General features: G+C 34.2%; 3 protein-coding genes and 1 long non-coding RNA gene across 4 annotated transcripts in view; 1 reads left to right on the forward strand and 3 right to left on the reverse strand.

Moving 5' to 3' along the window:
- Window positions 1-1,250: 1,250 nt before the first annotated feature.
- Window positions 1,251-14,564, forward strand: LOC100648688 (aromatic-L-amino-acid decarboxylase). The gene is made up of 11 exons (XM_003399613.4): window positions 1,251-1,405; window positions 5,533-5,622; window positions 6,034-6,154; window positions 6,333-6,446; window positions 6,595-6,714; window positions 7,259-7,388; window positions 8,686-8,834; window positions 9,097-9,208; window positions 9,292-9,500; window positions 9,785-9,985; window positions 10,505-14,564. The coding sequence occupies exons 2-11, from the start codon at window positions 5,543-5,545 to the stop codon at window positions 10,709-10,711; spliced, it is 1,443 nt and encodes a 480-aa protein (XP_003399661.1). The 5' UTR covers window positions 1,251-1,405; window positions 5,533-5,542; the 3' UTR covers window positions 10,712-14,564.
- Window positions 8,824-9,379, reverse strand: LOC125386149. The gene is made up of 2 exons (XR_007226042.1): window positions 9,271-9,379; window positions 8,824-8,938 (listed from the first exon to the last, which is right to left on the reverse strand). It is a non-coding gene; the product is annotated as an uncharacterized LOC125386149 (long non-coding RNA).
- Window positions 14,565-15,242: 678 nt separating the features above from the next.
- On the reverse strand, window positions 15,243-19,550 carry LOC100648569 (spermine oxidase). The gene is made up of 6 exons (XM_003399612.4): window positions 19,369-19,550; window positions 18,615-18,965; window positions 18,018-18,209; window positions 16,695-17,020; window positions 15,787-16,065; window positions 15,243-15,595 (listed from the first exon to the last, which is right to left on the reverse strand). The coding sequence occupies exons 1-6, from the start codon at window positions 19,494-19,496 to the stop codon at window positions 15,423-15,425; spliced, it is 1,449 nt and encodes a 482-aa protein (XP_003399660.3). The 5' UTR covers window positions 19,497-19,550; the 3' UTR covers window positions 15,243-15,422.
- Window positions 19,551-21,016: 1,466 nt separating this feature from the next.
- The window catches only part of LOC100648451 (3,4-dihydroxyphenylacetaldehyde synthase), an 8,350-nt gene continuing 5,072 nt past the window's right edge, over window positions 21,017-24,294 (reverse strand). Inside the window, exons 4-9 of the mRNA XM_003399611.4 lie at window positions 24,034-24,163; window positions 23,310-23,570; window positions 23,024-23,141; window positions 22,855-22,945; window positions 22,529-22,729; window positions 21,017-21,723 (exon numbers count right to left, since the gene is read on the reverse strand). Coding sequence (XP_003399659.2) covers window positions 21,421-21,723; window positions 22,529-22,729; window positions 22,855-22,945; window positions 23,024-23,141; window positions 23,310-23,570; window positions 24,034-24,163 — 1,104 coding nt within the window. The 3' untranslated portion in view covers window positions 21,017-21,420. The remainder of the gene's footprint in view (window positions 21,724-22,528; window positions 22,730-22,854; window positions 22,946-23,023; window positions 23,142-23,309; window positions 23,571-24,033; window positions 24,164-24,294) is intronic.

Genomic DNA, 24,294 nt, shown 5'->3' on the forward strand with positions numbered 1-24,294 from the left:
AGTTGAAATTGCCACGAATAAATAACTGTCGCATATCGAGGAAAACTAAAAATCTCGTTGCGACACAATTTTACAAGATATCCGTTTCAACGAAACAGCGCCGACTTTGAAAGTATTAATTCGATTTTCCTGTCTGAATGGCGCCTTGATTTCGAACTTGAAATCAAGTTATAATTCGCCTCGGTACAGCTACCTTTGAGTTTCAAAACGTTATTATGCTGTTAGGTCTTACTAAGATACCTTGCCGTTCTATGTATTTCGTTCAGCTTTAGTTCGGATCTTTGATCGTCTTTTCGAAAACTCGCGTACAACAGGAAATACATGAACTATAAATAGTTTTGAAATTCGATGATTCAATTTTATAGAGTTTGGTATTTAAAGTGAGAATCTTTAAGTATGTATTCTGTTTTTGAACTAACTGAAAGTGAGATATTTTTAATAAGCTATATTTAATAAATATATTCATGAAAATTAGATAAATAAGAATTTTATACAGTCCGTGAAAGATATTCAAATTACAAGGAAACTTAGTACATCCGTATCAATGTGATAAGAATGAACGACGATCTTTGAGGAAAGAAAATTTAAAAATGTCACAATGTACTATGAGTCAGTGCTATATTACTAAAATTATCTTTTTATATGGTTCGGTATTACATGCGTAATTTTTCCAAAACGCGCCAACTAATGGAACATAAAAACCAATAATAAAATATTCCGACAAATGAATCTTCGATTTCTAAAACTATTCTTGCACTAAACCAATAAATATACACAGCAACGATGGTCACTTCACGAGCAAAACCCATTGCCAGTCCAATGAAACTCATCGCAGAAAATTCCATTCTCCATCGACGAAATCCCCGGCGAATGCTTAATAAAATAATTTCGATCTTCGAAAAGTATGCTTACACGATTAGGAACGAGATGTTCGATTAAATTGTAACAAAATACTCCAACATCCTGAAGCAATCCAACCGGCAATCATCGGTTACAATGGCCCGGTCAGAAATCACTCGACTGGCATCGAACAATTAACGAAGTTGTTAATCCTGACTTCGCGTATCGCCGCACCAACTCTAATCAAACTAGGTACACTTGACTTATCGATCCCCGACTTGGTGTCCGGATCGATCGAATCGCCAATTCAGGGACGAAGTACGCGGATCTACCTGCGCAGCTGGTAATCGCGATCAGTCGAAAGGAACCGACGAGCGGCGCGAGTACTTGGTGGGGTGGTACATAAAGCAACCCGACGTAGTCGGCAGGCGGCAATTTTACCCGGACATTCGTGGACCGTGCAGCTGCTCGAACGAGCTCACGGATTTCCCCTGACTCGACGCGAACCGAATCCACGTGGATAGTCAACTGTCAAGTGCCCGTACCGCAATCACGTCTCAGCCTGGTATATTGCTCTTTAATTTTTATTAGTATTCGTAGACTGTGAATGTTGGAAATTCCTGGAATACACGAAGATTCGTTTCAGTTTCTTCATTAGCGTTATCGATATTATAATATAATTTGTTATTAATTTTGCTATGAGTAATTTATCCGGGTTATTATCACTGTCGTTATAACTCGCAATAATGTTGTAACGAGTGGATATTCCTTGTGTTTCTGTACGTTTACCGATACAATTGCTGCATAAATGGATAAACATTCGCAGTCTTGTTATTTGTTTCGAGGAGAGGAGAGGAGTTTTAAATTCGAAGCGAAAGAGAAAAAGATGAATTAGAAGACTTTTACGCGATAATTTTGAATGCTGTAATTTTTTTACGTTCCATCGGACAATTAAATCTCTGGTGAAAAGTAAGAGCAGGAATTTAAATCGATATATTGGAAATAGTTGCATATAATTGAAATATTATTTGATATTTCCTTGTAAAAAGGATGAAAGCAGAAATTTAAATCAACACGTTCAACTATATTACGAGCCAATTAACTATAATATTCAGTGTAAAATACTTAACATTGAATCGTTTACTTTTGATGTAAAAAAATCATCATCAAATCATTTTTATGTAAATAGCATATATATAGATTGATTGTGCTTAGAAAAAATTATTACGTGATGCAACAGAATTCTGACTGAGACGAGTATTATTAATACACGATTGATTATAATTATTAGCATATAAGTAAACAGTGAAATTAAGATAGACTCGTTCGCCATTAAATGTCAAGAATGTCACGTGCAATGTTAAAGTATGTTTTAATTTACCGTGAGTAATTTGAAGAATCGTCGGTTGCTACCGAGATAACACAATTTTCTTCGCGAGGCAAATTTTTAACAGATACGAGCGCTAATAATAAAATAAGAAACATTACGAAATGAAAACACGTTGCCAAAACTCGTAAAAGTTGTTCTATATCTACTATCAACTTTGTATGAGATTGACTGGTAATATTTTCGAAATTTTGTAAAGATCGTTTGGAATAGATTAACACGTTATTTTGTGGGCGATATTTAAAAAATGCTCGAACAATGAGTTTCTTTAAAACACGTATTTATTACGGTCGATATAAACGATAATTTATAAGAAAATTTCATTTAAAAAGTTCGATTTTAGTTTCCATGCCAGTGTACACTATAGAATTATTCAAATAGTCTACTTTCGGAAGATTCGTGTGCAAAACTGTTAAATATGTTAAAAACTGAAAATATTGAAAATAATAGAGAACATTTTTTAAATTTGAATAAAAATGAAAATAGCGAAAGAAATGGAAATCACGTGAGATCAGTTACTACATCATTTGCAATCTACTGTATTCTTGGATAATTTATCAAGAAACGCGCGTTACCGTATCTCTACACGACGAGTTATTGAACTTACCATTATCACTTTATTCTGAATGGCTGATCTTTTTTTCAAATTTATTACGTTTCGACTTTAGCAACGTAGTTGTTCGTTTCGTAACATTGTTTATTTCAAGCCTATTATAATACTTGTTCGTATCTTTTAAGAAATTTCACAACACTATCGTTTGCAGCATTCAAGAAGAAACCGTTTCAATAGAAATTTTGCTGTGCATATTTTCTAACATTTATGATCTAACAACTATTGCATCGTAGATTAACTTTGCAACTAGTTGGAAGTTCTATTTCAACGAATTGATTCTTTTATCGAACCTTTTTGCACGTTTGTAAGATATCTTCTCCTGACTGTTCTATATCACAGTCAGTTTTAGTGTGTTCGTTAAAATTCGTAAGATTCTATTCCTGCACAAGAAAATATAAAACAATAGAGTGGAGCATTGCACCATAGAATGTAAAAGAATTTGCGCTATTTCAGATCGTTGCGTAAATATTAGCAACATCGGTGGATTTCTCCTTGTGAACATGGTAGAATAAAGAAAGATTCAGAATAAAATATTTCCTGCAATTCTTTACATTTGGAATTAAATTAATGAGTCAATTAAGCGACAGATACGAAACTCTTGTACGCTTCTCGATATCCTGAGATACAAGCTGTGAAGTATAATTTTAATTATTCGTCGTTAACTAGATTACGAATGCCAATAATTGAATTTTTAAAACTTTCTTAAAATCGCTTCGGAGTTAATGACACTTTAACTTTACTCTCAAAAATATACGTGCTAGATAGAAAAGAATTTCTTGTTTTAAATGGCATCTGCATTGAAAACATATAAATGTCAATTCCATTTTCATTTTTTCGACTTGTGTGGAGTGTACATATTAATAAAAATTTACGAATTTAAATCTATCCAAAACGTCCCGTCGTTACCAAACCGTTAACTTTCACCTGAACAGCGTAAATTGAGATCGGAATTAAAATTAGAGATTGGAAGGTGGAAGAGTTGGGTAATTCTCGTTAGGCAACTTGTAAGAAGAAGTAAAAGCTTGTTTTCTGTATAAGAATATAATAACAACGACCTTGTCCGACCGCGGGAATTGAAGAAACCATAATCGGTCATGGTTGATCTAGACCAAATATTATAAAGATATGAAACGTTTCAGAGTGTCAGCTGATTTATAAATCTGGGCTGTCTTTTTCATTTTCTCTCGTGGCCAAACTTTAAATTTAAAAAGAAAAACAGAAAATTATCACGTATATAAAGTTACAATAGTAAAGTGCAATCGAACAAAGATACAATTTCTTGGCTTAACGTGCAAAAGATGGTGCACGAATCTCTTGACGTCACAGCCGAACAGGGAAATACCCAGGGGATTCCTGTTTCCTTATCCTTCAAAAATTCCCAATAAAATCTCCCATCATTCATATGCGGTGGATTATTAATTTCAATTACAATTCGTCGAAATTTAGACGTTAAGGAAAATTATTGATTGCGCGTTACTCTAATTTCGAAATAAGTATTAGAATAGAATGAACATTATGGTTATTATTGCCTGCTATTTGATTATTATTATTATAATGTCACTGTTATAATAGTATTATATTAAAATTGCAAAATATAGTCAAGAATGATTATTGTGAAAGTTTGAAGCAAAAATACTTCCTATTCGTTGATGAAAACAATTTTTCAAATTATATGTCGATCGCAAGATTTTTACAACTATCTCGTAACGAAAATATGAGTAATAACATTCCACAAATATATCGATATTTCTTATTTATATCGTTAAGTAATCATTCCATTGCATTATACGTTTTATATATATATTATCTTCGAGTCTTTATAATTTGTCTCGATGTAGACATTCGATAAATTGATTTAACGATAATATGTGACTGTAGCACGTAGACAATTATCTCATTAGAGACAGGTAATTGCATAAATGTAATCGCATTATGTGTCTTTTATGGAAATTGTAAAGAATCAATAGATAATCGGGAAAAATACAGAGTAGAAGTAGTTTTCCAGGTTGATCAAATGAATCAAGTCTCTGGACTGTAGTATAGCCTTTTTATTTCCTCAGAGATCGATATCGCGTCTAGATCTTTGCGATTTTCATTACGTCGAACGTATCATGGAACATAAACGACTATTCTAATCATTATTGATATTGCATTATAAGTAGTTTACACCTTCTACATATGTATATTCTATAACAACATAAATTACGAGATAGCAAAGACAGAATCTTGTAATTTCGATATTCCAGTGTCTCGAAAAATACTATATTGCGAAAACGGCTAGTGAAAAACATATTATAGGATCAGACCCTGTAATAGAAAACAGTGTACAGCGAGTTGTAAAGGGGAAAGGAATGGAACGGAACTTGTCTCACGAAAATGACTCATGGTCATTATTCCTTTGCGAGTCAAGTTGTCCCCGTTCACGTTGATTATTATGAACGGATCAAATCTCTTCCTCTCTTTCTTACTATCCTGCGACGAAACACGTGTCACTGTCTTCCATTGTCTCGATTCTAAAGAACACACATTGAGAAGGCTAGTCATGCCAATTGCCACTTATCGTATCGCATGTACAGAGCTGTCAACTATAGCAACCTCGCAACTCAGAGATCTGCGCCGATTTTAAAAAGTAGTTCCTGATGCAACATAAAAGTTTCTTTATACTAACTAGCGAAATATTGGAACGTTACAGGGTACAGGAAATGGATCCCGACGCTTTCAAGGAGTTCGCCAAGGAAATGGCAGAATATATCACTAATTACCTGGAAAATATCAGGGACAGGTGATTTCTTTACTCATTTTCGTATCCTTCTCCGTTGTCCTTATTTCTTTTTTAAACCATACTTACCTCGATTTCGCTGATTAGTAATTCTTTTTTAAGCTGCGACTTAATCAGAATCGATTATTCCATTTGTAATTTTATACTCTGCGTACAATCTTTTTCTGAATTTAAATTTCTTGAATTCTAATTTATGACGATCTAGTTCATTCGAAGGATATACGAAAGAAAAATATCGATTATATATCTTTCAATTGCAGTTATTTCGAACAAAACAAAATACAAATACTATTTATTTTAGTTCAACTAATCACGGTGTATTATAGTTCTCGTTAGAGATAATGACACTTAACCGAGATCTATTTAAGCTTAAAAGCATCTCCTACGCGTTTGTAAATAAAGCAAAATTTATAGGCGAGTGCTTCCGACAGTAGAGCCAGGTTACATGAAACCCCTTTTGCCGTCCGAGGCGCCGCAAAGGCCAGAAAGTTGGAAAGACGTTATGGCAGATATCGAAAAAGTGATAATGCCAGGAGTAAGTACAAACTGTAATATGATAAACGATATTTTCTACATATATATATATAATGTGTCATTGTTCGCGTTACAAATGATACAAAACTATAGCGTAGAATATCGCGATAATATTAATTCCCAAATACTAGATAATTTTGGTATAAATTTTTATTCAAGCAGAAAATTTGTTCGTCTAGGTTACACACTGGCATAGCCCGAAATTTCACGCGTATTTTCCTACAGCCCAATCGTATCCAGCGATCGTTGCTGACATGCTTAGCGGTGCTATCGCATGCATCGGGTTCACTTGGGTAAGGGTCAACGTTTAATTGAAAAATGTTCCAATTCTTATTTACTTTTTTCATCGTTTTTATTTCGACGTTTCATTTAATAGAAATTCGAATCGAACAAAGAAAATTTCTGGTGTTTATCAAAATGTAATAAATAAATCTGTCGCAGATTGCGAGTCCTGCCTGTACCGAGTTGGAGGTAATAATGTTGGACTGGCTAGGAAAAATGTTAGATCTGCCCAAAGAATTTTTAGCCTGCAGCGGTGGAAAGGGTGGTGGTGTCATTCAGGTAAATTTATCCAAAAACTTTTTTAATGAAATAACTGGCATTCCTAAGATATGGATGTTTATACAAATTTATATTTTTATGAACAGAGATGAGGAAGTGAGAGCTAAACAGAAATTTATTTCACATTCATTGTAGATATTTCGTACGTCTTAAATTTTCACCTTCGAACGCATAAATATCCATTGATAATTTAGTGATTTAAATCGCGAAATTAATGTATTTATTATCGTATTATGGAAATCTATAAGTACTTTTAATCTTTCAAGATTCTTCTCAAAATCTAAATAATAAATTTGGTGCGCCAGGAAACTTGCATATCTTTATTTTGTATATGACACAATTTTGCGGAATATTACGCCTAAAGAATTATCAATTAACGCAAATGTTCCGTGTTAAATTCACCTGTTGCTCAACCATTGGGCTGCCTATCAAGAATCTTAAGCCTCGTCGCGTCGTCTCGACTAAATCGATCGATACTTCACGAGTAGCTCAGACATAATTGACAGCTTGTAAATAGTAGTTAATGATCAACTTCGCATTATAGGGAACCGCGAGCGAAGCTACTTTAGTCGCACTTCTCGGCGCCAAGGCTAGAAAAATAAGGCAGGTCAAGGAACAACATCCTGACTGGACGGATAACCAAATTGTAGAAAAACTAGTCGCTTATAGTTCCTGTAAGTAATTGTTTCAAACTGTTTGATGCTGGCGAAAGTATCGGTACATTAATCTAACGCGTTCCAATCTTATTTGTGAAATAATTAAACTTTATATCCCTACCGAAGTAAAATGTGTTTAACCATTAAAAAAAAGATCCTTTATTTATCTTGCTGCAAAGATTGCTTAAATTGCTCAAACTCTCAATTTCGATAACAGAATCGTACTGTCTTAATCTAAATATTCTTAATGTCTCGTCTCGCAAACGTACGAACTTTCGAAGCCACTCTTTAACAACTTCGATCAATTTCACATAAATAAATTTTCTACCTTTGCCAAAGGTGAAGTTAATATTCCACATTTTTATCGAATATTCGAAAAATATAAATGGATAACATTAAAGGAATTAGATCATCGATTAGCCGGATAAAAATTCGAGGTCGCGCACTACCGTGATTTCCTGTAAACAAGATTAACGATGACGTTGGCCGGTGCTCTTTAATATTTGACAAAGGCTCGAGAGCCGGGAATGGGATGACAAGCCGAGTACGGGGTTGCGGCACTTCATCAGCCAGCACTTTGTCACCATAGCAACGCGTAATAACCACTCGAGTTATTTCAACCCTGTGCCACCCTTTGCCACCCACGTCTAACCGCCTTCGCTGTTCTGTGCTCCTGTTACTGCGTCTCTTTGTTAGCACGTCGAATCACGTAGAAAGCACGTAGAAAGTTTCGTAAAAGGCGTTTGCTAATTTTTCTCCATTCTAAGTTCTTCTACGCATCGATGACGTGAATAAAGAAGAAAAAGAAATATCACGAATATCCCATGGGATTGCGATTCTTTTGTGGTAATGCTTTTTCTTTTTACATCGATATTCACTTCGATCAAAGTAGTCGTTATTGGTTATTGTACTGTGGAGATTAAAAATTGGAAAGGACTTTTGTTTTGCAAAGTTTAAAGCATATTTTGTTCGGCTAATGGATTAAAGTTTGAGTGGCAATTACGGTTGAATTGTTTGTATTCAGATGGAATAATTAAAAAAAATGATGAATGCATTGATTCGGTGTTGAAACAAAAGAGAGAGAAGTGTCTCGCAGTTTAACAATAAACTTGGAAATAACAAGTAGAGAATAATTCGAGTGGGAATTGTATAGAATTTAGCATTCCATTCAATGATTTATCAAATTCCTTGCTTCTTTCTTTATATTTGCTTTCTTCCATGAACTACTTACTAAAAACTAGGTACGAAGTAAATAACTAGATATATTCCAGATGAAGATAGTATATTTTATTACAGTTATTAATTTGTTGCTCAGGTCAAGCTCACAGCTCCGTAGAACGAGCTGGTCTTCTCGGCGGTGTAAAGTTCCGATTGCTAGAAGTCGATTCGAAATATAAACTTCGCGGTGAGACACTGGCAGAGGCCATTCGCAAGGATAAAGAACAAGGACTGATTCCATTCTACGTAAGTTCATTGTATTCGTATGCAAATTCGTATACATACAATACTAACACAGCTTTTCCAAACACACATTATGCACATTCCCCCTAGCGATAACGAAACGATTCCTGTAATCATAGGATAAAATATTTTATTCCAGTGCAAACATTTGTGACAAATTATCGAATGTTTAGCACTTTGAAACTTCAATTAAAGGTCTCATTAACGAATATCAAATTTATACTCGTCGAATAAAATCGACTTTCATTCCGTTTTTATTTTACAGGCTGTCGCCACTTTGGGAACCACTTGCTCTTGTGCATTCGATCGTGTCGATGAAATGGGTGTGGTTGCAAATCGTGAGAATGTCTGGCTACATGTTGACGCAGCTTACGCTGGTATTTTAAACAATTACACATATAATATATCTGACAAATGTTACGAGACTAGTATTTATTACCTGAACTATTTTCTTCCTTAGGTTCAGCGTTCATTTGCTCGGAATTCCGATATTTAATGAAAGGCACCGAGTTGGCAGATTCCTTCAATTTTAATCCACACAAATGGATGCTGGTGAATTTCGATTGTTCGACGATGTGGTTAAAGGATCCGACATACGTTATCAATGCTTTCAACGTGGATCCTCTGTATCTAAAGCACGATATGCAAGGTTCTGCTCCTGACTATAGGGTAAGATAGTTCGTTAATGATAACTATGACCTTCTTCGTTCATATGAAAGATCATTATCTATTAAATATTACGAAGGCAAGTAACAAGTTCCTTCTCACATACGTAGGAAAAAATACTATTATAAAATTGTCACATAGCAATAGTAGAAGACTTGACACTGTATCTCGTTTCTATATTTATCTATATTTCTATATTGTTGGAAACTTGAGAATTGTTGTTCATTTTTGTAAGAAGAATGAATTTATTAATATTCGAAGACAGTGAACTTTTACCTTTTATACAGCATTGGCAGATTCCATTGGGACGAAGATTCAGAGCGTTGAAACTCTGGTTCGTGTTGAGGATTTATGGCGTCGAAAATCTTCAACGATATATCAGAAACCACGTTGCCCAGGCTCATGAATTCGAAGCGCTGGTTCTCTCGGATCCGCGATTCGAAATTGTCGCCGAAGTGATATTAGGACTTGTCTGTTTCCGATTAAAGGTAAGAGCAGTCTTTCAATCGTACTATTTTTATCGAATGTCACATTTAATCTTGATACACCTATAATAGAACAATAATTATTACGGTTCGCGATTATACGACGTTGTTTTTATCTACGTGATACACATCAGATTTATCGTTGTTCTTTCAATTAGAGTAATAAACGAATAATACGCAACAAAAATGCAATTTAGACTCCTTAAATAAAGGAAAAATAGCATTATTTTAAAAGGACATCGTAAAAAAGAAAATCGGGGACACGTATCAGAGTTTATTTTAAATATTATTAGTATCACGATTAAATTGTCTAATGTTGTAAAATATTTTTATCTCTATTTTATCAATGCACAATATCGTCTTAATAAAAATCATTTCTAAACACAATTTTCTGATTAACGACAAAGGCCAGTGACAATCCTCGGATTTTCATCGCGAATCAAAAGAACCAAACGAAAGAATCTCGATTAAATATTCGAAAATAAAATATACCATTGTAACGACATGTGATATCATTCGCAGGGATCGAATGACATAAACGAGACCTTATTGAAAAAGATCAACGGCGCCGGAAACATTCATTTAGTGCCATCCAAGATAAACGACATGTACTTCCTACGGTTCGCAGTTTGCTCGCGGTACAGCGAAAGCAAAGATATTCAAAACTCTTGGAAAGAGATAAAGCTGAGGGCAGACGAGGTTCTCGAGGAACAATCGGTTTCTAAGTGATGGCGGGCTCAGATAGCTCGTGGTTGTCGGTCCTTGACACCTGCAACCTGCAATCAATCCTAGCTTTTAATCGTTTTTCGTGTTAGCGATCTTGCATAATCGAGAAACAGGGATTTGTTTAACGTATTTCGCGACTCGACGTATAATTGCTAAACTTTTACAAACGACGAGTCAGATAGGAATTGAAGTAAGATCATTAGCATAATATATACGTATGATAATGATGGAAATATTTCCTTCATATTTTTAATTAATTAACACGATCGGTTACACAACTCGGTATTCGCTTACGTTTTATCGCTGGACGACTGTTGGACCTTCCGCGCACGGTTTTTTTCCTCTCGGCGATTCGATTCTTACTTCTCAATTCTCTATTTTGCCGATACATCTGTTTGTCGCAGATCGGCACGATGACGCGACGTAACGACAGTTACACGGTACAGTGAAACTCTCTCGTCGAGATTTAGGCTCGGAGCAGACATCTTACCACGCGACACCGTTGCAGGACCGTTCGAACGACAGAGAAATGGAATTCTTACGAAAGAAGAACACATACCTATGTTGTTCGAGACGGAATCTCTTAAGCAACGGAATACGTGTTCAATAACTTCGTAAAGTTATTGGTGCTAGGAAAGTCAGAATTTCTTGGGCTTATAGAAATATAGATATAAAAAAGTCAATGTGTTAAAATATAAACGCGCAAAAATATAAACGAATAAAAAGATACAAGGATAAATCTGGAATATAAGATGAGCGTAAGAAGAAATTCTGAATTGATGTGTACAATTTTGTATACTCCGATTTCCCGCTCGTCTGCGTCAAGCCTAAGTCGACTCAGATATTTCTTTCTCTTGCTTTCTTGCGACGGTAAAGGTTCGCCGCCGGTCAAAGCCGTTACACGCACATGCACTCACACACATACATACACACATAGGTTCCCTTCAATAATATTAATAACCTCGAAATATATTAGACAAGTCCCATATAAAAAACACGCCAAAGATCGTTATTCGACTGTCGTTTCACGTCAGTGAACGCGTAATTTGCTGTAAGCGCAATATTACATGTCGCCTTGTACCAGTTTTCGAACGCATAGCTAAGCAATAGCGTTGTGTAGGCCCATTAGATCGCTTTCATCCAGCAGCAAGACACTGTATACATACGTATGTACCTTTAGCAACGCGTTACGCAATTGCTGGCATCGGAGCGTCTTGCAAATATATCTGTTACACTCAGAACTTCTGCCAAGTATTTAAAAAAAGCCTAGCAAGTATCTTAATGTAATTTAAACCACTTTAGTTCGCAAAACTTATTTCTTGTTGGTTTTCACCGGTGATTGTATAAAGTTAAAGTTATTGTATTAAGTTAAAGCGTGTGTGGAGGATGGTTAGTCGTTTGGTTTAGATGACGAGACTACGAGATATTGAAACAGTCAAGGCTAGCCGTTCGAGACTAACTGGTAACTGATATTGATTCGTACGACTGACTCGCTTCTGGAGAACATGGTCGTCTGTTTATACTGGTCGAGACAGTGCCGGAAAACTCAAATTCGTCTTCGTTTGACGATTACACGTAGCGGCGACATCGTTTTGCCCGGAGTTTATTTATTATTACATTATATGTGTCCTAACGATATCGATACTCCGAGGCGAAGCGATAACATGCTTTGAATTATCCTCTAACTCATGTGCCGCTACAAAGTTATATCAAGTTGAAATTATTGTATTAAGTTAAAGCGTGTAATTACTTAGGAATTATAACATTTGATAGTAAACGATCGACAGAATTTGATCGTTGACACCGAGTGCAATATAAAATAGGAATTATTCCGCGTGTTGTTGAATTTAAGTCGTGTTCACCTTATCAACGTTGTTTGATTCCTTAAAGGAAATAATATTATCACGATCGCCTCTACCTTGTTGATAAAGAAAACAGTTCGATGTTCTACGATTCAATGTTCTTCGATTCATCTGCATCTGAAGAATATTTTGCGAATATTATGAGGGAATTGGCAATTTTTGCTTAGGACAAGAGTTAGTTTCAAATATCTTTCTCGGTCTTTTCTATCCATAAATACCGAAAGAATGTGAAAAGTAAGATCCTTCTTTATGACATTAATATTTTTCAAGTAATTCAAATATTTTAACAAATTTTCTCATTATTTCCTGTTCGAAACGTCTACGTTGCGTGCATTAAATGTTTGGTAAATATCCCGAGCAAATAAGTCATGAAAAATTGAGTTAGATGTTCCAAGTACATAAAATATGTAACTATATAGGCATGCTTTAATTTATTCACAAACATACTTTCATGTCCCAGCATGTACGTGACAGATAATGTCACATAAAGTAATTATCGTAGATCTGTATATTAGACATCAGGCAAGAATATTTATATATCGGAATATATTGATTTTAGTCGTACAAAACATACAAAAAATGTTATATTTTATTAAATTATTTAAGGATTATGCTATCGAAACGAACGTGTAAATTATATTTTTGTGTTCTATCCCGTCGATCTGATATATATTACTCTCGCATATGATCTACTAATTATTAAATTATATGTACTATATTTATGTTGTAAATAATTTATCAATACGATAGTTATAAGCATACAGTACGTATCTATGTAACATATCTTTGTCTCTTCTACGCAATTCACCTCTATTCCCCGATAATTACTTGCCATAATCGTACTCGAACTACTTTATAATTATACTCGAATTATTTAATAGAACGTTCAATAAGTTAATATATATTGTTCTTTATAACTGCGAAACTAGTTAGAAAATTTCTAACATAAATGCAAGAAGCATTTCTTAAGAAGTATTAAATATATATTATTCAACAATTATGCAGAATATTTATGAAACATATATACAATAGGTGGAGAATGTATTTTTATCAAGTTACAGCTATTGTACTAATTGTATTAATGTATTAATTTTTGCACTCATATGAGAATAGTACTAAGTGATATGAAATTTTATATACTTCGAGCCGAATTGATTTAATATATTAATTAATCGATGTGTAGATACTATAATAGATATAATGGTGTACCAATGTGTTTTACGACACTTATCTCTTGAAGATTATTTATTTATGTTTAACAATTAAGCGTTGCAGTTTATTTTAGGTATGCTATACTTTAATTGTTCGTCGTTAGATTGCGGATATCTGTATGTCCGTTCTAATATCGAGTATAATTATGGCATTCTGAACATAATGTAGTGCTGCAACTGGGACAATAAATAGATCTAGAATTACTTGACACTGTTTGGTCTATCGAACGAGCAAACGTTCTTAAAAACAATGTAAAGATGTTTTGAACGCTACCACATGCACTGGTTGATACAACGCACGTAATAAGATTTACTTTTATACACGTTTAACCACAAGCGATAGATCGATGTTATGAAAGTAATAACGATAATCAAAAACTGCTTAATTTTTATTCATAAATATATATTTCAAAATACATAGCAAAATCTGCAAAATATTTGTATTTGAGAAATTAATGCGATCAAAAGGATAAATTGTAATTTTGGAAGACAAATATATGTAAGTAAATATTACTGTTATCACTCGTGAAGTATAAGAACGTTTTCTCGATGCGATAACATGAATTGTTGTTAAACGGGACCAACGGAAAGTAATAAAAGAAAATATATGTACGTACGTACCTGTTACGTCGATATGTAAAAGGTTTGTTTCAAACATTTATTTCCGTTCTCGAGACGCGCAACTCACTGTAATAAATATATAAATGTATTATACTACACATAAATGTTGAAAGTATCTATCGAGATATCATCGTTATAACAATAAACTATACATGTATGTAATTACTTTAATCAAACTCACCTTCTTCGATTTCTTCAAGTTCTTCGAGTTCTTCAATTGATTTTAAGAAACGACTTTCTCAATAGTTATCTTGCATGCTTATTTTATATGTTGTCATCGATTGGTATTATAATTAATTTTATCCACATGTACATAGATAAATCTCCTGTGTTTACCCTTACGATATGTTCAATATGTTGGAGACACTAGGCTCGAGAGATACAGCAGCGAATATTATTTGCCACCGGAATAATAAGCTGACAAGTATTGCCAGTAAAATAAAATCATTGACAAAGATAAATATTTGCCACCGGATTAAGGGTTATTAGAAATAATTAGAAATAATTAATGGCAAGGATCATTTGCTATTATAAGAACTGTAATATTGATTAGAGCGGACTGTATCGTAAAACATTTGATTTCATTGATCTAACAGGGTAGCAAAGGTTACCAGAATTCAATATTTCTGTGCTTGTGACAGAAAAATTGAAATCTTACTATACGAAAATGAACGAAACGGTAATTTCAATAATATGCTAAAACGTATATTCTGTATTAAGATTAACAGTTTGTGGTATAAGAGTACAGCAGAAGTACGCATTACAACAACCAAAGATATAATTATCAAATGAAAAATGTTTCAACGTATCTTTCAAAAAATTTGACACGACTCTCCGCTTCGTGCTTTACATAAATAATATAAAATCATCGATGTCTTAGTTTCGTCAGATTTCAAATGTAAAAGATTTTATTTGAATGAAATGCGTCGATCGGTGTCATCTTGGACAGAAGACGGCCACGTTTACTATGACGAATACCATTTGTACTAACTTGTTACTTGCACGAAATTATATGCGAACTCAGCTGTTATCGGATGTTTTCGTTGGTGGACCACCGAACCGTTTCGTTAATTGAATTATTCTTTCCGCTTCGCGAATACCGCTCAATCTGGCGCCGTGTACTGTACTGTAATGTCCTGGAATCGTGGCTTCTCCAGCGAATAAAAGAATCGGTGGTATAGGCTCGCAGGTACCTAGAAAACAGTGAAATAAGTGTTGGAAGAAAGTATTGTAGGTGCAAAATAAAAACAGATTTCATAGCTGTCAGAACCGCTATAATTGAATTAATTTCAATGTAACGAGAATAATTTCGGAATCTTTAGACGTTTCTCGAATGAATTAGCTTTAAAAAATATTCACGACTAGAAATTACGTGTTCGCATACCTGGCAATGGACTAGCTAAATCACATTGATGACCAACGGTACTGTCCATCCCCATGTAACTACATGAACCAGCAAAGTATTGATCCATGCACCATTTGCTTCTGAGAAGATTTGCTGGATAGGGAAGTGTAGGATCACCGGTAAATTGTCGAAGAACTCTCGTTATCGACTCCACGACCTCTTCGTCGGAGCACAATTCCATATCTGCTGCCTCTCGGCCACAAACCCACGCACACAGAACATGTTGGGAAGTCGATAATTCTTCCACTATCGAAATCCCTAAGATATATCGAAGTATCGATCGGTTATTTGTAAAGAAATCTAAAATAAATCTCTAGTTTATCCAATGGCTTAGAAATAATTAAGTGCTAATTTGAATTTAAATCGAAGAAGAAGTAAGTAAGGCATACGTACGTATATATGTATCCTATATATCCTTCAAGAATGCAATTTTATAGATTATATAGAAAAGATACTTGAAAAGCAAGATACTGATGAAGGTACAAATAGATTTTAATAAAATTAGTAAATTCTAAATTAACATGTTGATATTATTTCGATGGGAAATATTTCTCTCCTACTTTTATACCGATAAATGATATTACTTTCTTGGCTGGATCGGGCAAAGTATGATGAATTCGACAAATACGCTGAATGTTTTTTAAAGCATATAGCGATTTTATAAATTTATGAAAGGCAATTACGAAAGACTACGAAAGATAATTTGCATTTTTATTCAAGTTTATTCAAAAGAGAATAGTTGAGAATGTAAAACTTACTAATCGTATATTTTTTGCTGTTTCAAGTCTCGCTTTCGATTCGTCATAATTTCACAATGAATCGATAATATTCTCGTCAAGTTTCCAAATAATCTGTCAGTGGCACGTTGAGAAACAAGCTTAGCGTACCTTTCACCCAGTCGCATCTGTCAGCGAGTTCATCAGCCGACCAAGCCAGTTTAATGCCTCCTTCCTTCCAAACCCAGAACGGCCTTGCATATTCCAGGAATATTTTATTTACGTATCCGTATCCTAATTTGCAAATAGCTTCGACTTTTTCCGCGGGTAATGCTGGACAGAAAAGTTTATCGTGTTGATGCTTCAAGACACCGAGGGACACTGTGACGATCACATAATCGGCTGGAAATTCCTCGCCATCGCAGCACTTCACCACTGCTCGAGGACACGAATCGCTTATGGCGCCCCATCTAATGCAACTCACTGGTTTGCAGTATCTAATATAAAAATAAATTTCATACAAACGTAAGTTTTATACCTGAAACGTATCGCTCTTGCACAGTAGTTTACCGATTAATAACGCTATTAGTAAATTGATAAATTGCAAGTTATTCTTGCAAACATTTTTTGATAATAATAATAATATTAGTTCATACTTTTGCAAGACGGTCCCGATATTTGAAAAATATACAGCGTTTACATTTATTGCGTGATATTTGTGAATGCCTAATAATACAGTAAAATTTTTGGAAGTATGAACAACATATTAGTCTTGAAGAATCTATAGCTTTTTAACAGCGAAGCAACTGATAATATCGTTGCTAATAAATCGACCTTAAAGGTTCATTCGTGTATCTTAAAACTATAAAATACGTTTTATACGACTAGTTTAATGCATTCTACGTATTCTGGTAAGAGTAGCAAATTGATATTGATCGACGAATACTTGTAAGTTTGGGTGAAAACTATAAAGAAACTAATTTGTGTACTGGAAACGTTATGAATAGATTTTGTGACAGAGATGTTCACGATAAGAGTTTACGAATTTCACTCTTGCCTAAGATTCGCAAAGAAAATTGAGTTTCGCAGTTAATAAGATGAATTTTGAAATAGACGTCTTCGCTAATAATAATGATTAATAAATTTAAGTCTAATACGATCGTGCTTGGTCGAAATTCAGTGCATTTCGAGCTCCGTCAATCACATTTTCGGCAATCTGTCTTAACACGTTTCAATATCAAAATTAGCAACGATTGATCGATAAATATTGCCAAAAATAATGTCATATTTTTTAATATGAAAATACACCAAGACGCGGAATAAAAATAATGAGAATCAGATCAATAAAGTATTTTTACAAGGATTTTATCTTCAGAAATAAATAATCCAAGATAGTATTTCCCTCGAAATCTTTACGACGGAGTAATTTTCACATCGAAGAAATAAACCTCTCTTGCGAAAATGACATTTATGACGATGTTTGTTTCAACCAACTTGAGAGCACAACTCGGCAAATCTCGTAACAGAGGTGCAAGCACTCCGACGTATCCAAGGGGCACTCTCACGTTACCACCAGGTATCTCGATATAACTTCCAAACTGATCTGCAGAAACCAGCGACAGATCATCTCCGCATCGACATCTCACGCAGTTTGTCATCCCGTACATCACCCTGGCCGCGTCATATCTGAAATCGCGAGATCACCGATGGTACCGAAGCAGAACGATCAACGATATCGTGTCGTTAGAAACGCAGTGATGTAACGTAACGTTGATTAATTACGGAATCTTGCGCGCCACGTTTGTATAAATACGAATGTAAATAAACGTGAAATAATCGGCAAGATGAGTATATAAGTCAAAGGAATTGCTAGCAATTGAAAGGCGCGGAAAAACCAAAGGTACGTATGATATAAATAATGAAATTTTATTTTAGAAATTCGATATATTCTAACGAAATGACGTGCCGAACGTTGCTTCCATTTCCTAACGAATATTTACTATTGTAAATAACGTTTAATAATTACTAAAAGACCACAACTACTTTTACATCGCTGCTGATAAAGTTTGCAGTTGACCTGGGCAACTGTACCGTTGCTCCTCCGGAAAATTGTGGAGCTCCTGCTGAATTCGAACGCCCATAAAATTCAACAACGTTCCGTGAGTGCGGCCACAACCTAGAGAGAAAAGAGTTGCCGCCTGTTGCTCGATCTGCCGAAACGTATGATAAGCCGTAATGCTGACAGGAAGGTCGATAGCGCGGCCATCGCTTGTACAAAAAAGACCACGACTCGGATCAGGCCTGAAGAGCGGTGGCTTCAGAAGACCTTCTTGAGCAGCTAACGTGAATACAGGATTCGCCACGCACCCTCCTTCGATCCAGGTTGCACCCATCTCGGCCACCACATCACCCAACCAACATGAATGAATTCGACCTCCTGGTCTACAAACAAGATTCATTACAGGTACCAAGTAATTCGTTTTTAAACGATTGATCGTTTCTTTGAAATTTTGATCTTTTATTTCTTTCAATGACGGATAAAAGTATTGATGAAAATTAAGTATCCAGAGGTATTTAGAAGTCAGTGACTCGAGATTTATCTTGAAACGTTAATTAATTATTTGAACGAAGCTTCTATCAAAAATATTTCAAAGGCATAAAAGTATCTTTTCTGCACAATTTGACTGCTAAATTAAAAAGGTGAAATTAAAAAAGGGTTTGTGAGAAACTATGGAAATACGTCGACTCGCATGTTTCTATTCGACAAAATTTTATTTTAGATAACAATCATAAGCGTTTAATGATACTCTCGCGCAATTATATCAATTTAATATATTTTAAATACCTATCCGTTGCCTCTAATACTGTGAAATTTTGAAGGCCACATTGCGCCAACCGATGCGCCGCTGAAAGTCCAGCCATTCCTGCACCAATGATAACAACCGTTGGTTCTGGTTTGCATGGATCTAGCATACAGGGGTCCAACTGACACGTTTCGAATCTGGCTAGTTTTGGACATGGTGGTATATCTTTTTCTTTTCCTCCTTTGCTCGATGCAAAGTTTCTACATATGCATAGATAATACAAATTAATTGATTTTACGTTAGTACGTTTTCTAGAACTCTGTTGCTTAAATTCTTCCTGTAATAATTATTCGTAAGTATGTAAGATACATGTCAGTCGCGATTTCATAAACAAATTGTTAGAACACCGTCATATCTTTCGATCTACCGACCATTTTCCTGCTGTGTAAAATTAATAACTGTCGTTCGATTTAATTAACGATTTAAAAATATCAATAAAAATGGAGAGAAAGAAAGACATTCCAAATTAAGTATTAAAAGATTAACGGGATGTTAGCATCCCCTGTCTAATCTGACACAGACAGTAGATGGAGTTGTTAAACGTGAATTCCAACCTCGCACAAACTTTTCTACAAAATCATACGTATCTTTACGTTAAATAAAATAAACATACTTTTTATCAATTACTCGTTGTTTTTGTTAGAAATTATATGCGGAACATGATTAAGAAATCGAAGACACGAGTTTCACGGTTAAGTGGAGTGACATACGTAGGACTGTCCTTATCTACCTTACTAGAATTGTTCGGAATATTCGAAACGATAATTTGGCCCTCTTAAGTAGCATCTCATTGGACATAAATCGGCGAAATCACTGAATTTGTTCATGAAGACGATGAAAATTAATCTTGATAAAAATTTAGATGTAATTAAGGTGAGTTCCTTATTGGCGAACGTTGCTATGAAGAGAGCATATCACACGCGCAAACAAACGATCCTTACCGTTATGATGTTTTACTGTCGAGAATATTCATCAAAGCCAACTATGATAAAGATTTTACTTGGTCATTGAATTACGTTAACTAACAGATCGCTGAAATCATAAGTCATAAATTACATAGCGCATACATCTGATTGGATAAATGGGATAAATCGTTGAAATGAAAAAAGGATGTAGCAGGTATTTAAATTTTCATATGCAAAGTTCCTATATTTTTATGCCTAGCATCGTTTATCCGTTTTTGCATTTTAATTATTTCAAGCTATTCAACTTGTTGTAGCTAGGTACGTACGTAATATTAACGCAAATATAAATCTATTTATTAATTCGTATAGTTGCTTTAATATTGTATCTTAGCATTTGATAAAAAATTCTTGATATTCACGTAAATATATATTTGTAGAGATAGATGATTGTGTTAGTTGTTATTTAAATGACGAGATAATTCGAAGTTAAAATCGTCAAGTGTATTTTAAAATAATAAATAAATAAATAGAGAAAATATTCGCTAGAACGCTACATATTTCTACATATATGTATACCATATACGTGAGAAGGTTAAAGGTTAAAGTTATCCACGAATTTCGAAATACGATAGGAAGATTCCAATTTTTGGAATTTAATTGTTTTACCGAAGTTGATCATTTTGTTATCGCAAATATAAATGTTAAAGATCAAACACAGTTCGTATGGACTTAAAATATTTATTGTCGACGAAGATACATTCTTATAATATAATTCAAGCTTAAATTAAATTACAAATTATATTCTATACTTTTTGTATAGGCTATTATCATAGAATATCTCTGTTGTTGTGGTATATTTATATAATCTAACACTCAAATAATAATTATTTAAAGCTGCGATATATCATTTTCAAAAATCGAACATCAAGCTTGTACTATTCTCTCGTTAATTTGTTTAAACAACGATATTTTTTGCTCAGCAGCCTAAATCTGTAAATACACGTACTTTCATGTAATTTTACTAAAAATCGAATTTCGTACAAAATGACTCTTTTATTCTTCCTTGACGTTGTCTTTGGTCAAAGAATCTTTTTGCAACTGATTGAAGTAACATTACGCGGCACAATTCTACGATATCTTTTGCGTTTTCGATTCAATGTTCAAACTTTGTATCCTCGACACGATATCGCCTGCCGAATTTTTGAAAGATTCGTGTACCTCTCTCTCTGCGGCAGCAGTCAATGATTGCAGAATTTCTGTCGCTTGACTCGTAATTTCCTTCCATGCAAACGTGATATCTTCTTCGCGAGTAATACGGGAACCTACCATAAATCGGACGATTAATTTTCCACGGTGCGTTGCAGCAATTACATAAAGCTTCTTCCGTTCTGTTAGGCGATCGATAAGTTCCTTCGTCAACCGATCGTTACCCTAAAATAAGAAATACATTTTAAGTTCGTCATAAAGTATTTTTTTCGAACTTTTCAATTGAAAATGCATTTTTAATTGAAAATTTGTTCTTTTTTTAATTTTGCTAGAAAAATGTTTAAATCGTTGCATTGTACACATATCAGACAATATCCGTCGAGTATATTTGATATATAATATAAAGTATCCTTCAAGGATGTCTGAGATTCTCCCTCTAAAGAGAAATTTCTTGGCAGTTTGTATTTTCTACGCGCACACCATAACAAATAATTCAGAAACGCAGAAAACGGCGACTTTGCGTTCTAATATGCGATATTTTAAACACCGAAATTACCCGGGTTGCATATTGCACATTGTTGACGATTTAAGATTATCGTCGGTTTACGATACGGACAATATTATTGCTATTTTTTGGGAAGATGGAATTTCTCATATTGCACGTTACAAAGTTTACAATTCGAACCTATTCGTCGACAAGTTAATTGGCACCTTAAGCGGCGAACGCTCGATCAGGTACGCACAAGACGCATCACTCAGGATGGGACTTTTGCACAACGTATTGGCAGTTCAACATTTTTCTATAATTAATCGGAAAATCATTTTTGCAACGGCTTGCTATGAGAGATGTTAAAATTTACATGTTCAAATTGTTAACTTTTAAGCTGAACATTTCTATTTGGACGTGGCCGGGCTCTTTAAAAATTGAATTATGTACAGATAATATACTAAATAACGTATCGTCGAGATTTCCAAGTAATTGTAGGAAAATCAATCTGTGGTACAAGCTTCTTCGTTGTTTCGTACATACCTTCAATCTGAAACAGACTAAAGACATAGATCTCTGTGTCGCTAGTTCGAATCTGCTGTCAGATTTAACATAATTTTCAAACATCTCCGCCATTTGTATCGTACGTCGTATATACTGCTCGATTCCTTCGCTTCCATATATACGAAGTAAAAACCAGATTTTTAAGGAGCGGAAACGGCGACCCAAAGAAATTTGCCAGTGCTGAAAAATAATTATTAGCGTATTTAATTTTTGTTCAAATCTAAAACGACTTTGACAAACAAACATAAGACATTTTACGATATGATGGAATAAAGTAAATCGATATTTTTAAGAAACGTACGTACTCTGTAATCTGGAACTGGTCCTTTTTTATTATGTTCTAAGTAAATTCTTTCTACGTTAAACGTCTCGACAAGTCTCCTAGAATCTTTAACCCTGAAATCATTTCCGATTCTTTTCTGTTATCCAATTATCATTCGATTTTAACATCGTGAAATAAAAGTATATACATACCAAAAAAGAGAACAGTCGAAATTAATTAACATCCACTTGTGTGCGTTCACAACAAAGGAATCGCTATATTCAACGCCGGACATTAAATATCGATACTCGGGACAAATGAAAGCAGCACCTGTAAAAGGAAAAACAATATATTCGTTCACGATTAGTCGTAATTCGACATGTTTGTAAATTCAAATTTTAAATTAAAAAATTCCAATATCCCTATAGTATCCTTATTTTAACAAAAATATATAAAGACAGCTACTACAAAGATAATATCTTATAAGAATAGATTTACCTGCGTAAGCTGCATCGACGTGCAACCATATATTGTATTCGTTACAAATAGGTCCCAATTCGTCAAGCTTATCGAAAGCACATGTACCAGTGGTTCCCAAAGTTGAAATCACGCAACACGGTATTAAACCTTTCTCTAAATCCTCTTTGACCGCTTTCAGTAACGTTTCACCACGTAAGACACATTCATCATCGGTAGGTAAAAGTCTCATAGAAATCGATGCCAATATTCCCCCTTTCTCTACAGACGAGTTCGATTGATCTGTGGAACAAATTTTGAAAAACGTATAAAAACAATGAAACTTGAAATTATGAATGTGAGTAGATTTTAGAGAGTATAATTTTCTTATTTAAATGATATCTTTATACGGTAACGGTTTCGTATGTCGATTTATTTTACCATTTTATATATGTATTTTTCTTTTTGCCTTCTAGTCAAATAACAATATTATCGACAATACATAGTTTAGTCGACAGATAATATTTTAACCTATAAAAGCAGGATGTAGAAAAATAATCGCAGACTAAATATATTAGGAGTATTGATATATTCGAAATTAAATAATTTATATATTTAATATGTACAGATGTAATTATTATAAATCATGATCATAACTATAAATCACTTTAAATTATAATTTACGATACGGATTAAAACAAGGAGATTTAGGAAAATAATAAAGAGATTAAGATGGAAAACAGGTTTTGCATTATATAATACATACCAGATGAATATGCGACTAATTTGTCCTTGATGATAGCTTCATCCAAATCTGGGTGTAGATGTTTCATACGACGTGTTGTTTGTTCCCTTGCTGTTAACAAAGCTATTAACGTGGCCTCGCTGGCTGATCCCTAATTATTCGACACAAATAAAAATTACTGTATTAACAATAGCCCAAATTGCCAACGGCGTTTTGCACGCAGAATTTCTAATTCTTTATTTACTCTAATGCAATTAAAACATATACGTGCTTGTAATTTCA

The sequence above is a fragment of the Bombus terrestris genome, chromosome 12 (genome assembly GCF_910591885.1).
Source record: "Bombus terrestris chromosome 12, iyBomTerr1.2, whole genome shotgun sequence".
NCBI classification, from domain to species: Eukaryota; Metazoa; Arthropoda; class Insecta; order Hymenoptera; family Apidae; genus Bombus; species Bombus terrestris.